The sequence below is a fragment of the Phyllobates terribilis genome, unplaced genomic scaffold, assembly GCF_046119375.1.
Source record: "Phyllobates terribilis strain yellow unplaced genomic scaffold, ASM4611937v1 Scaffold_3__8_contigs__length_932513732, whole genome shotgun sequence".
Lineage (NCBI taxonomy): Eukaryota > Metazoa > Chordata > Amphibia > Anura > Dendrobatidae > Phyllobates > Phyllobates terribilis.
The window spans coordinates 169,256,308-169,270,442 of record NW_027362763.1 but is presented as its reverse complement, the minus strand read 5'-3'; the positions used below and the strand labels follow the sequence as shown (position 1 = coordinate 169,270,442).

The window sequence follows — 14,135 nt, the reverse complement described above, 5'->3', positions numbered from 1 at the left end:
AAAAAATGTTTTGAAACTGTTAAAAAAAAAATACAAAATAAATTAAAATAAATAAATAAAATATTAAAACGATAAATCCGTATATTTATGCAAAAATAAAAAAGTACACATATTTGGTATTGCCGCGTCCGAAACCACCCGAGCTATAAAACTGTCACACTAATTAACTCCTTCTGTGCACACCGTAATAAAAATAAATAAAAAACGGAGCAAAAAACTATGCTTTTTCCAAATATCGCCAAACAAAAAGTGGAAAAAAATGCGATCAAAAAGCAAAATGGAAATAAAAATGGTACTGCTGAAAACGTCATCTTGTTCCGCAAAAAAAGCTGCCATATTGCTCCATGAGCCGAAAAATAAAAGTTATAGTGCTCAGAATAAAGCAATGCAAAAAAAATATTTTTTCTATAAAATTGTTTTATTGTGTAAAAGCGCCAAAACATAAAAAAAATATACAGCAAGTGTAGTATCGCTGTAAACGTACTGACCCGAAGAATAATGCTGCCTGATCACTTTTACCACACGCAGAACGGCATAAAAAAAAAACCTCAAAAAACAATTCCTGAATTGTTGTTTTTTGTTAATTTTACCTCCCAAAAAGCGGAATAGAAAGCGATCAAAAAATGTCCCGTACCCAAAAATGGTACCAATAAAAATGTCAACTCGTCCCGCAAAAAACAAGCCATCACATGACTCTGTCAGCCGAAATATGGAAAAATTATAGCTCTCAAAATATGGCGACGCAAAAACTAGATTTTGCAAAAAAAAAGCGTCTCTTAGTGTGTGACAGCTGTCAGTCATAAAAACCCGATATAAATCTGGTATCTCTGTAATCGCACCGACCCGAAGAATAAAGTAATCTAATCAGTTATACCGCACGGGGAACGGCGTAAAAAATAAATAAAACCAATTCTTCACCTGCTACTGATTTGTTTATTATGTCTCCCAAAGATCGCAGATTCAGCCGGAACCCATGACGGAAGATTCCCTGTAATGAGGCAGATATAGGCCACTGTGGATGCCGTCTGGCCTGTGATCCCACGGTGTCATTTGTTTTAGGCGTGCATAAAAGTGCGGTTGGCCACAGTTTTGTGCACTTCTGAAAAAAAGGACACCACTAAACAGAGGCCAGACTGAGTCCAGAGTAACTCTGCTGCCTCATTACAGTGAATGGATCCCGCAGGGGTTTCATCTGAATTACATCACTTGGAAATTTAGATGGAAACCCCGATGTAAGTGCTCAGCCTAGAGCGCCGGATAAATGTTACGTAAAATGTTCCCAATAAAAGCTTCAACTCAGTCCTCAAAAAAAGCTAGTCCCCACTCAGGTCCGTCATCTGTTAAAAATTTAAGGGACTTCCAAGTTACTGGTAGCAGAAAGGCTCTGGAAAAGCGAAATGGCCCTTGCCCCCCAAAAGAAATTCAGAAAATGTTGTGCTCCCAAATCCAAATGCCTATTCTACAATAATGTGTTCTCCAATTGTCAAATAGCACTCCGTCCCCCCCAGATCTCGCCGTATGGCTGAGCGGTACGATACAGCCACATATGGGGTATTGCCACTTTTAGAAGAAATTGTGTGACACATTTCGGCACCATTTTTACCCATTGCCCTATGTGAAAATGTAAAATCTGAGGGTAAAACATTTTTTTGTGGTAAAAATATAATTATGCTTTTTTCACTGCCCAATGGTATAAATTTAAAAATTAAAAAATACTCACTACTTCCATAGATGAATTCCTTGAGAGGTGTAGTTTACAAAATGGGGTCACTTGTGGGGGTTTCGGCATGTCAGCGACTCTTCAAATGTGACATGGTGTCTGCTGCCTATCCCAGCCAACATAGCGCTCCTTTCTCTTCCGAACCCTGCCGTACACCAAAGCAGTGGTTTTCCCCCACATATGGGGTATCAGCGTACTCAGGAGAAATTGTACAACAAATTTCATGGTGCAATTTATCCTGTTACCCTTATGATAATGCAAAATTAGGGAATGAAAAACATCTTTTGTGGGAAAAATGTGAAAATTTTATTTTTATGGCTCAATATTCTAAACTTCTGTGAAGCAGCTGGGGGTGCAAGGTGCTCACCACACATCTAGATAAGTTCCCTAAGGGGTCTAGTTTCCAAAATAGTGGCACTTGTGGGGGGTTTCCACTGTTTACGCACATCAGGGGCTCCCCAAATGCAACATGGAGTCCGCTAATTATTCAAACAAATTTTACATTCAAAAAGTCAGATGGCGCTCCTTCCCTTTCAAACGCTGCCGTGCGCCCAAGCAGTGGTTTGCCTCCACATATGGGGTATCAGCATGTTCAGGAGAAATTGCACAACAAATTTCATGGTGCAATTTATCCTATTACCCTTATGATAATGCAAAATTAAGGGATGAAAAACGTTTTTGTGGGAAAAATGTGAAAATTTTATTTTTACAGCCCAATATTATAAACTTCTGTGAAGCACCTTGGGGTTCAAGGTGCTCACCACACATCTAGATATGTTCCCTAAGGGGTATAGTTTCCAAAATGGTGTCACTTGTGGGGGGTTTCCACTGTTTAGGAACATCAGGGGCTCTCCAAACGCAACATGGCGTCTGCTAATTATTCAGACAAATTTTACATTCAAAAAGTCTAATGGCGCTCCTTCCCTTCCGAACCCTGCAGTGCACCCAAACAGTGGTTTTCCCTCACATATGGGGTATCAGCGCGCTCAAGAGAAATTGCACAAAAAATTTTATGGTCCATTTTTTCCTGTTACCCCTGTGAAAATAAAAAAAATTGGGTCTAAAGTAACATTTTTGTGAAAAAGTAAAATGTTAATTTTTTTCTTCCACCTTCCAAAAATTCCTGTGAAGCACCTGAAGGGTTAATAAAGTTCTTGAATGTGGTTTTGAGCACCTTGAGGGGTGCAGTTTTTAGAATGGTGTCACTTTTGGGTATTTTCTGTCATAAAGACCCCTCAAAGTGACTTCAAATATGATGTGGTCCCTAAAAAAATGTTTTTGTAAATTTTGTTGGAAAAATGAGAAATCGCTGGTCAACTTTTAACCCTTATAGCTCCCTAACAAAAAAAAAATTTGGTTCCAAAATTGTGCTGATGTAAAGTAGACATGTGGGAAATGTGTTTTATTAACTCTTTTGTGTGACATATCTCTCTGATTTAAGGGCATGAAAATTCAAAGTTTGAAAATTGCAAAATTTTCAAAATTTTCGCCAAATTTCCGATTTTTTCACAAATAAACGCAAGTGATATCAAAGAAATTTTACCACTATCATGAAGTACAATATGTTACGAAAAAACAATCTCAGAATTAGGGGAATCCGTTGAAGCGTTCCAGAGTAATTACTTCATAAAGTGACAGTGGTCAGAATTGAAAAAATTGGCCCGGTCACTAAGGCAAAAACAGGCTCTGGTGCGAAGTGGTTAACTTAGAATTCTACATTGCGTTCCACCTAAATATAAGAATAAATTGACAATTGGGTGCCACACTATATAGGAATATACCCCTTTGACACTCTACTGTCAAATTTTTCACACATTTTCAGGAGGAATAACAGGTGAAATCTAAATATATGAAAAAAAGAAAGTGTAGAATTGTAGTTGCATCAGGGTTGCAAGTATTGTGACAGTCCTCTTTAAATGCAATTGCTTCCTATTACTAGGACATTTATTTATATATATATATATATATATATATATATATATATATATGTATGCCATCATATTCAGGTCAGGTGCAGGCACTCCGTGCACCCTTGGTGTGGCCAAGCTGTTCAATGCCCTTTCCCACCTACTTGTTTTCCATCTTTATGTCCTCTTCTGGCTCCTGTAGAGTCTGAGCTGTCAGTCAAGGAAGAATAGGGAAGAGGCAGATCGAAAAGTTGATGAAAAAGTGCACTGACCTGCTCTGTCAAGGGTGCACCGAGCACCAGTGCTTGGTTTGAACAGTCATTTTGTGCTGACAGACTCCCTTTAAATGTAAATTATAAAGATCCTGTTTAATAATTTTCTAGATATAAAATAGCAGCAGTTTTATTTCTTGTAGTATAACATTAGTGTGTACATTTTTATTATTGCTCATGATTACATTTGCTTTCAGTGTTGTTCATTGTCACATAATTTTCCCGTACAATTTTCCAGCATAGTAATTATTAATGATAAATTGTGTTTGTATTTATTATCTGATCTTCATGTTAATCCTTTTCTCTATTTATCCATGGTGCATTTGCAAAGAGCATTCTAGGAAAGTGTAGAATGAGCATAATCTTACAGTTTTTTTAAATCTGAAAATATCAAATATTAATCTATCTCCTCTCATTCAATCCAGCACTAAATCTCTGTTCTAGGCTATAAAGTGAGCATAAATCACACCCCGACACAGTCCACACACCCCGGTTACTTAAGCTGCCACCACTCATCAAACATATGGGGGTCGTGAGTCCTCAAAATATGTTGCTGTCTGACAATTAAAAGGTCACACACTCACTGAATGGCTATGGATTCTTTAGAGCATACAAGGATCAAACTTATTAAAGATTTTAAGCTTTAATATAAAAATATACAGTGCTTACAAGAAAAGATAAAGAGGTAAAAATTAAACGTCACACAAATATGCAAAACGGTTATGAAATAAAAAACAGAAATACCTATTATTTTTCTGTTTCCTTGGTGGAAAGAGAAAAATAATTATGGATCATATAAGCAGTATAGGCAGCCCCCACATGTGAACATTTTTCTTTTGTGCAACCCAGCTTTTTATATTCCTAACCATAGGCTCATATGTCCACGATCACCTGGATTGGACTATTTAAAAATTGCTGTTAGTGGTTGGACGGTGGGCTAAGGGCCTTGCATTTCAAATATCCTGTTGCTTCCCCATCCTCTCTATACAGTCAATCGGAAATATTAAGCATAGTCACAAACCATCTGCTGACTCTTTGAAGTGAAGGGTCCAGGAGCCGAGTTGCCATGTTTGACACCTCTCAGTATTCTCCCAGAAGACCCTCCGTTCACCCTACCTATGATTCTGAGTTCCTGCAATAAGAGAAGGCGGATGTTATGTCCTTTGTGTCCACGTCCACTCCTCTCTATACATTTATTAGGTTGCAGCCTCAACTAGTTATTTTACAGATATTATAGTTTCCCTTGCAATTATATATTTCCTTCACAAAAAGCATAACTATAAAATAGTTATCATAAAAAATAATTAACCTTTCTAAACTAAATTACTTTTCATTTTGTAATTTTTCCATCAGTCAACGTAATCCTGAAGGAGCGAAAGAGCAAAGACAGCGTCACATTGGCTTTCCAAGGACCAGAAAAGAGTAATGATGCAGTGGTGGAGTATGAAGTCATCTACTATGAGAAGGTCAGTGCTGCAAACGTATATGCATTGCCTCTCTGGAAATATTTATGCAAGCTGATTAGTATTTGATGTTTGTTATTCCCTTCAGAATCAAAAGGAGCAAAATTATACAATTTTGAAAACAAAATCAACTTTTATGACTGTGGACGGCCTTAAACCCGGGACCACTTACGTGTTCAGAGTCCGAGCTCACACACTGGGTGGACAAGGAATTTATGGAGGAGAGATAGAATTGGAAACAAGTACGGAAGGTGAATTTTATGTTATGTTGTAGGAGCCAGATTTTATAACATTAGTTTATTAGCCAGTTACTTATTACAACAATATAGGAGTTTGGTATGTAGTAAAAGAGAAGCAGCCAAGATCTAATCCCTTGATGAGACCTAACCATTTTAATAGTAGCCATGAACAATGCAAACAATACATCCTATTGTCAAGGTGGAGTCAGGTGCAGATGCTGAGCTCTGGCGTTTATAGATTTCTGTGGTTTGATTCTGTATTTCCATGTTAAAAAAGCAATTTCACTCCTGCCACATGAAAGCCTGTGAGTCCCTTTCAATACGACATGGCCGCACAATAGCTTTTTACATAAAGGTTCCTAATATTAGATTTCGTATACAGCTATCTCAACCTTTACCTACAGTACAGACCAAAAGTTTGGACACACCTTCTCATTTAAAGATTTTTCTGTACTTTCATGACTATGAACATTGTACATTCACACTGAAGGCATGAAAACTATGAATTAACACATGTGGAATTATATACTTAACAAAAAAGTGAGAAACAACTGAAAATATGTCTTATATTCTAGGTTCTTCAAAGTAGCCACCTTTTGCTTTGATGACTGCTTTGCACACTCTTGGCATTCTCTTGATGAGCTTCAAGAGGTAGTCACCGGAAATGGTCTTCCAACAATCTTGAAGGAGTTCCCAGAGATGCTTAGCACTTGTTGGCCCTTTTGCCTTCACTCTGCGGTCCAGCTCACCCCAAACCATCTCGATTGGGTTCAGGTCTGGTGACTGTGGAGGCCAGGTCATCTGGCGTAGCACCCCATCACTCTCCTTCTTGGTCAAGTAGCCCTTACACAGCCTGGAGGTGTGTTTAGGGTCATTGTCCTGTTGAAAAATAAATGATGGTCCAACTAAACGCAAACCGGATGGAATAGCATGCTGCTGCAAGATGCTCTGGTAGCCATGCTGGTTCAGTATGCCTTCAATTTTGAATAAATCCCCAACAGTGTCACCAACAAAGCACCCCCACACCATCACACCTCCTCCTCCATGCTTCACGGTGGGAACCAGGCATGTAGAGTCCATCCGTTCACCTTTTCTGCGTCGCAGAATTTGGACTCATCAGACCAAAGCACAGATTTCCACTGGTCTAATGTCCATTCCTTGTGTTCTTTAGCTCAAACAAGTCTCTTCTGCTTGTTGCCTGTCCTTAGCAGTGGTTTCCTAGCAGCTATTTTACCATGAAGGCCTGCTGCACAAAGTCTCCTCTTAACAGTTGTTGTAGAGTGTGCGCCTGCTGATAGAACTCTGTGTGGCATTGACCTGGTCTCTAATCTGAGCTGCTGTTAACCTGCGATTTCCGAGGCTGGTGACTCGGATAAACTTATCCTCAGAAGCAGAGGTGACTCTTGGTCTTCTTTTCCTGGGGCGGTCCTCATGTGAGCCAGTTTCTTTGTAGCGCTTGATGGTTTTTGCTACTGCACTTGGGGACACTTTCAAAGTTTTCCCAGTTTTTCGGACTGACTGACCTTCATTTCTTAAAGTAATGATGGCCACTCATTTTTCTTTACTTAGCCCGCTTTTTTCTTGCCATAATACAAATTCTAACAGTCTATTCAGTAGGACTATCAGCTGTGTATCCACCAGACTCCTGCACAACATAACTGATGGTCCCAACCCCATTTATAAGGCAAGAAATCCCACTTATTAAACCTGACAGGGCACTCCTGTGAAGTGAAGACCATTTCCGGTGACTACCTCTTGAAGCTCATCAAGAGAATGGCAAAAGTGTGCAAAGCAGTCATCAAAGCAAAAGGTGGCTACTTTGAAGAACCTAGAATATAAGGCATATTTTCAGTTGTTTCACACTTTTTTGTTAAGTATATAATTCCACATGTGTTAATTCATAGTTTTGATGCCTTCAATGTGAATGTACAATTTTCATAGTCATGAAAATACAGAAAAATCTTTAAATGAGAAGGTGTGTCCAAACTTTTGGTCTGTACTGTACATTTTTCTTTAAGGATTTCAATTTTTAATAATAACTTGTTCAGTACAATTCCCATAATGATAACAAAACCCCTTACAAGCTCCAGTAAACATCACAATCACTGGATGATCACATATGGTCACATATTGCAAATACGTCTCCCAACATAGTATCGCAAATTGAAGTTTTATTTTCAAATCTTGTGTTACTTATCTCGGGATGTTGAATTAAGAGGAAGGGTGCATTCACACACATCCATGTGTAATGGCCGGGTGCTATCCATTTTTTTTTCAGTCAGCACTCAGACCCATAGTGTGTCATTTGTCCATTAACACTTCCGTGAAAATCACAGATCTGAGTAAAAAAACCCAGAGTATGTCCTATACTGATCCAACATTGAGAACTAGAATAGGACGTACTCAGAGGCTCTGCGTGCTATACGATAAAAAAATAGAGAAAAACACCCGTATTCACACAGATGTGTCAATGTATCTAAAAGGTAAAGAAGGTCAAATCTGTATTTTTGATCTCAATAATATCCCATTTACGATCTTAGGCTATGTGCACATGATGCGGATTTGGTGAGTTTTTTGTGCGTTTTTTTCCATGCGGAAATGCAGCAGAAACGCATTGCACATCTTATCCCATGACTTCCTATGACGTTTTGCAAGTTCTGTGCACATGGTCAGGATTTTTTATGCGCCGATCTTAGGTGCAGAAAAAAATGCAGCATGACCATTTCTTGTGCGTTTCCGCATGCGGATTTGCCTATACAATGCATTGGAAAAACGCATGGCAAATCCACAAGTAAAAATGCTTAAAAAACGCTTCAAAAACTTGTGTAAAATCCGCATGCGTTTTTTCTGCCAAGGACATGCAGAAATGCTCCGGAAAATTTCTGCTTCATTTCTGCATCGTGAGCACATAGCCTTAAGGTCTTCTCAGATAGATTAGTGTTGGAAATATGACAGGACCATTTTAAGCATACCAGCAATTTAATTTCAAAAGACTTTTGTTGAAATTATTTTTAGAATATAACACAGTCAAATAATAGTCATACTTGAAAATTGTAAAAAATACAAAAAAAATGAATAGTGCAGACCACATATCTCTATGAAAAGGGGCGGCTAAAAGAATGCTGCATATATACAATTAACAGATAAAAAAATAAAAAAAAACAGAATTTTGTGATTAAAATATTTGTAGTATGCAATGACAACTAAATATGTTGTTTATATTGCGCCAACATACTCCGCGGCACTTTGCAGACATCATCACTGTCTCCATTAGGGCTCATAATCTAAATTCTCTATCAGTATGTCTATGGAGTGTGGGAGGAGAACCCGGAGGAAACCCACGCAAACATGGGGAGAACAATTAAGGCTTTTTTAACATGGCTTACAGCAGGGTAAAATGTGTGTAGCACATCCACAGCAGATCCTTAAAGGGGTGGATCAAAACTAATATTAATTTTCATCCTAAATGTCTATTTATTTTAATAATATAATACTTTTTCTAATATGATTCAGTTAAAAAGTCACTTTCCTCTCTAATCTAACTGCTTTTTCTTTTTTATTACCTACAGTATTTCCAGTTTTATGATGCTGCGTTTGAGAATCTCTAGTGCATTCTGGGATACTCAAATGAGATGTCATCAAATGGGAAGAAGCTGCGGTCAGTGCTATGGTTTCTGCTCCTGCCATGAAACAAATTGTCATCTGTGAAGTCCATTTCAGGGGCTGGGCTTGTCCCTGCGTTGGTTGTCAATTCCGACATTTGCTCAGTACGAGTTCCCTCAACAGACATCACTTTTGGAAGTGGGGCTGGTCTCTGCTCACCGAGTACTTTCCTTAAAATGCGCACTGACAGTGCGCTCTTTTGCCAGCTCATCACTTCTAATTAGAGCCGGTGAGGGAATGCACTGTCACTGTGCACTGGGAAAAATATTGGACAGTAAGAAGGGAACTCGTACTGAACATATGTCTGAATTGACAACTGATGCATGTTCACTAAAGAGATTGGAAAGGGAAGGTTAGGGACTTTTTAATTAAACCATATTAGAAAAACTATTATGTTATTAAAATAAATAGAGACATCTAGAATGAAAATCATTATTAGTTTTGGGCCACCTCTTTAAACTCTTACCACTCTTTGACCTTACATATTGTATACACTTGCATTGGTAAGTCATCTAAAACCAGTCTTCAGACCACCTTTAATATCATGGTACACTATACTGAATTGAAGTCAGAAGTTTTATGCATGGTCTTGGAGGGGAGAACTAAATGTAGCCTGTGAAGTGTTTCACAGAAAAAATGTGTACATTATCATGGCTGTTTTTAAGGCTGTGCCCCTCCACATCTCTTCTATGCCCCCTCTTTGGGTGAATACTTATAGAAGCACCTCTTTCCAATAGGTTTCTGAGAACTCTTTCAGGGGGTGGAGAAGCCTCTGTTTCTTCCGAGCCTTTCAGTTGTGCCATGATAGTTGGGAAATCTAATATTTGGCATGTTGGCAGAAGAGCCCAACCAAAACCACACATGCTACTCCTGGCCAGGAACTAACAAGGCTTACAGTCATCCCAATATCCCTTGGATTCAGACCGACTTTTTGAAATAACTGTATCTTTGACTATGTATGTCCTGAAAGACTCAATTGCTGGCAGAAAAGATAGGATCAATACTAAATAATGATATATATTACTGGAAGATGGCTGCATTATCTTGTATATCCCTTAATCTCGTGACAATGCTAGCAGACACTACAAGGTCTCGCCTGCTTTTACCAATGTTAACCCTGTAGCCTAATTCCTGTGCAGTGCTGTGCTGTTGGTTCTCACTTTAGAAGGAGACATAATATCTAAAGGTGTCAGACAATGTGATAATACCAGAATGTGCTCTATAATAAGCAGATCTGAGAGGGTGTTACATTGTAATAAGCTGAAGTGCTAGACAGTTAAAATGTTTTATCATTGTAACAGATGCGTCCTGATTACTTTCCTTTATTCTTTACTCTCTAGTAGCGCTCAGGATTGACCCAATAATAAAAGTAGTGGAGTGCAGACATTGACTTGGATGAAAAGTACTTGCATATCATTAGTGTATTACTTATTTATTATGTCATTAATCTTGTCGTCAATCCTAAATATTGACCAAGAGTAGTCAAGCAGAGGAAGTATTTTTCTTTAAATAAGTTGTGCACTACCTTATATTATTCCCCCACTGTATCCTCCCGGGTCCCTAAGACTTTTTGTAAATACCTTCCATTGTAGATAATGCCTGTGAGCGGCGCTATCGGTGGCCGCTCACAGGCATCACGTAACTCCGCGCTGACGTCACGGCAAGTGAGCAAGTGAGGCGTGACCCCGCGCTGAGGTCCCCGCAGTGGCTGCTGGGTTGTGGGCAGGGTTACCCCCCGCGTCACACCCAGCATCCACCACGCGCTTTCCCAATGAATGGGGAGAGGCAGAGCGCGCGGTGGATGCCAGGGGTGACGTGGTGGGGGGGTAACCCCGCCCACAGTCTGGCATCCACCTTGGAAACAGGAAGACAAAGACGCCCGGCTGCTGCCAGCACTTGTCGTGACGTCAGCGGATGTCAGAGCCGGTTGCAGCCGGGTGTCACGTGATGGAGCCAGTGATAGCGCCCCTAACAGTCATTATCTGCAATGGAAGGTATTTACATACAGTAAAGTCTTAAGGGCCCCGGAGGGTTACATTGGGGGGGTAATATAAAGTACTGGACGACCCCTTTAAGCATAGATCCACATTGTGTAGGAATAAGTGGTGAATGGACTAATTCTATCTACAGTACATCTACTATAGTGAGCTTCAAGTCCTGAGAAATGGGCTGTTTTGTGCCATTTGGGAAATCCAGCCCTGAGAATCAAAATTTTTTATTCGAATGGAAAATGTCTCCTTATAATTTGTATTTGTATTTCGTATGAATTTTCAGGCGTATATACACTCTTTTAGGTGATGCATGCCAACATGTTTTTTAACTAAAGTGTAATGGTACCAGTACACCATTAATAAACATATATTTATATTAATATCTAGCTGAAGCCATCCAAAGAATCAACAGATTAATGTAAGTTAGAACTGTAGAAAAAAAAAACATAGACCGCACATCCAAAAATAATACATTGGTCTAATGCCACTAAACAAAACTTTACAAAACTGAAGATGAGGTTCTTATTGTAACATTCTGCTCAGACTGTATGAAGCTCACTACCTCGTCACAGTGAACATCTCAGTGTGTCCCTAGTCTAAAAGGTGCGGCACCGTGCACAAACCACCATCACGACGATCGTGCACCAGCAGTGTGGGCGACCAGTGCATCACAGCACCCATGCTACGAGGCCGAATCCCGATGACTCCAGGTCACAGCAGCCCATAGGCACAAAACCACAGCAACAATGGCCACCACACAGCACCAACACCAAGTGAAAGGAGCAAAAAAACTCTTCCACATACTCTCAGACTGTGAGAGCAAAAATAGGCAGAACCACTCTTGCAGTCTCCTGATAGTTAAATTACCTGTGCCAACAGGGAGGAGTGCTGGTCCAAGTAATACAAAAGAAAGAGTGGATAGTAATGCCATATGCTGGAACTGCAGAAAAAAGACATGGTCTTCACATCCAAAAGTCATACATTGATCTAATGCCGCTAGGCAAATTTTTATAACCCAACCGAACATGAGATTCTTAGTTTAACATTCTGATCAGACGGTATGAAGCCCACTGCCACGTCATGGCAAACCTCTCAGTGGGTCCCTCGCCTAAAAGGTGCAATGCCGTGCTCAAACCACCATCACAATGACAATGCATCAGCAGGACGGGCAACCTGGTGCCTCACAGCACCAATGCTACAAGTCCGAGTCCCTCTGACTCCAGGTCACACCGGCCCATAGGCACAAAACAACAGCAACAATAGACACCACATAGCACCAAAATCAATGCAAGTTAGGCAATGCTGGACTGTTACTGAAATTCAGTCCTAGCATTTCAGCTCTTTGCCCAATTGCTGTGCAATGAAGGTGAAATATGAACATGCACTTGAGGGTTATGGCTGATAGGGTGTATATCACATTTACAGAATACAAAACGTCAATCATCAATTAATATTATTTTACAGGTATAATCACTACACTGTTACTGAACATAATTTAGTATATCAGGACCAACATTATACCAATATCACTGCACAGTGGACAAATAATACTTCCACACCATGACCAGACCACATACTATAACTACATAGTGATTAAATAATACTCTCAAACTGACCAGGAACAAAAATCACTGTGCCAACACTTATATTGCCATGAATAATGCAATATAAGAGACCACCAGACCATAAGCACATCTTATCATCATATACAATAGTGATAAAACCACCATACTGATCATTAACATAAAACACTTTTCTAAGACAAATGTCATCTGCATATAATGACCATACAGTGGTAAATAACAATTGTATACGGGTGCTCTGTAGATTATGTAATTGAATGCTGTACAGATAAATCCAACAATTCACTGGTGACTTTGTCTCCGATTGTAGTCAATAACTTCCCCATTTGTTCTCTATTCATCCAGACCGTCATGACGACTTCTACTATGCACGTCTCGTCTCTGCAGAACATAACACAAAGACACCTTTGGCTGATTGTTTTTCCAGCACCCTCCTCACCTTTCACCTTTCGCTCCTCCTGCACAAGCCACACGGTGCCATAACCATCCAAAGTGCCCAACAAAGTACTAATATCTCCCTTTTATGCCTTACAAAAAGTAATACCCCTTTTTATGCCGCATACTATTAGTACCTCTATATAATAATATTGTTTTTATTGTGCCTCCACATAGGTAACAGTTCCCCCTCTTTGAATCCATATAGTAATAGTGCTCACATCTAAGCTTCAATATGGCAGCAGTGCTCTCTCCATATAGTAATAGTATGCCATCTGTGCCACCATATGTAATATAGTAATAGGGCCCCTATTGTCCCCCCATAGAGTAATAGTGTCCCATCTGTGCCACCATATAGTAATATAGTAATAGGGCCCCTATTGTTCCCCCATATAGTAATAGTGTCCCATCTGTGCCACCATATATTAATATAGTAATAGGGTCCCTATTGTTCCCCATATAGTAATAGTGTCCCATCTGTGCCACCATATAGTAATATAGTAATAGGGTCCTTATTATTCCCCCATATAGTAATAGTGTCCCATCTGTGCCACCATATAGTAATAAAGTAATAGGGCCTCTATTGTTCCCCCATATAGTAATAGTGTCCCATCTGTGCCACCATATAGTAATAGGGCCCCTATTGTTCCCCATATGGTAATAGTGTCCCATCTGTGCCACCATATAGTAATATAGTAATAGGGCTCCTATTGTTCCCCCATATAGTAATAATGTCCCTCTCTGAGCCTCCATATGTAATAGAGTCCCCTCTGTACTCTGGCAATAAAGAATAAAAAAATAAACTCACCTCTTCGCTATGAATTTCTTATAACTCATGAACCCATTATCGCACTTACATTAA

At 39.5% G+C, this 14,135-nt stretch overlaps 1 protein-coding gene across 5 annotated transcripts in view; it reads left to right on the top strand.

Moving 5' to 3' along the window:
- LOC141258951 (ephrin type-A receptor 3-like) overlaps positions 1 to 14,135 on the top strand; it is a 349,962-nt gene that overhangs the window by 197,877 nt on the left and 137,950 nt on the right. For 4 of the 5 annotated variants that reach the window (XM_073674264.1, XM_073674261.1, XM_073674265.1 and 1 more), the window contains 2 exons: positions 5,253 to 5,365; positions 5,451 to 5,613. In XM_073674264.1, coding sequence (XP_073530365.1) covers positions 5,253 to 5,365; positions 5,451 to 5,613 — 276 coding nt within the window. The remainder of the gene's footprint in view (positions 1 to 5,252; positions 5,366 to 5,450; positions 5,614 to 14,135) is intronic. The other variant, XM_073674263.1, reaches the window with a different exon arrangement.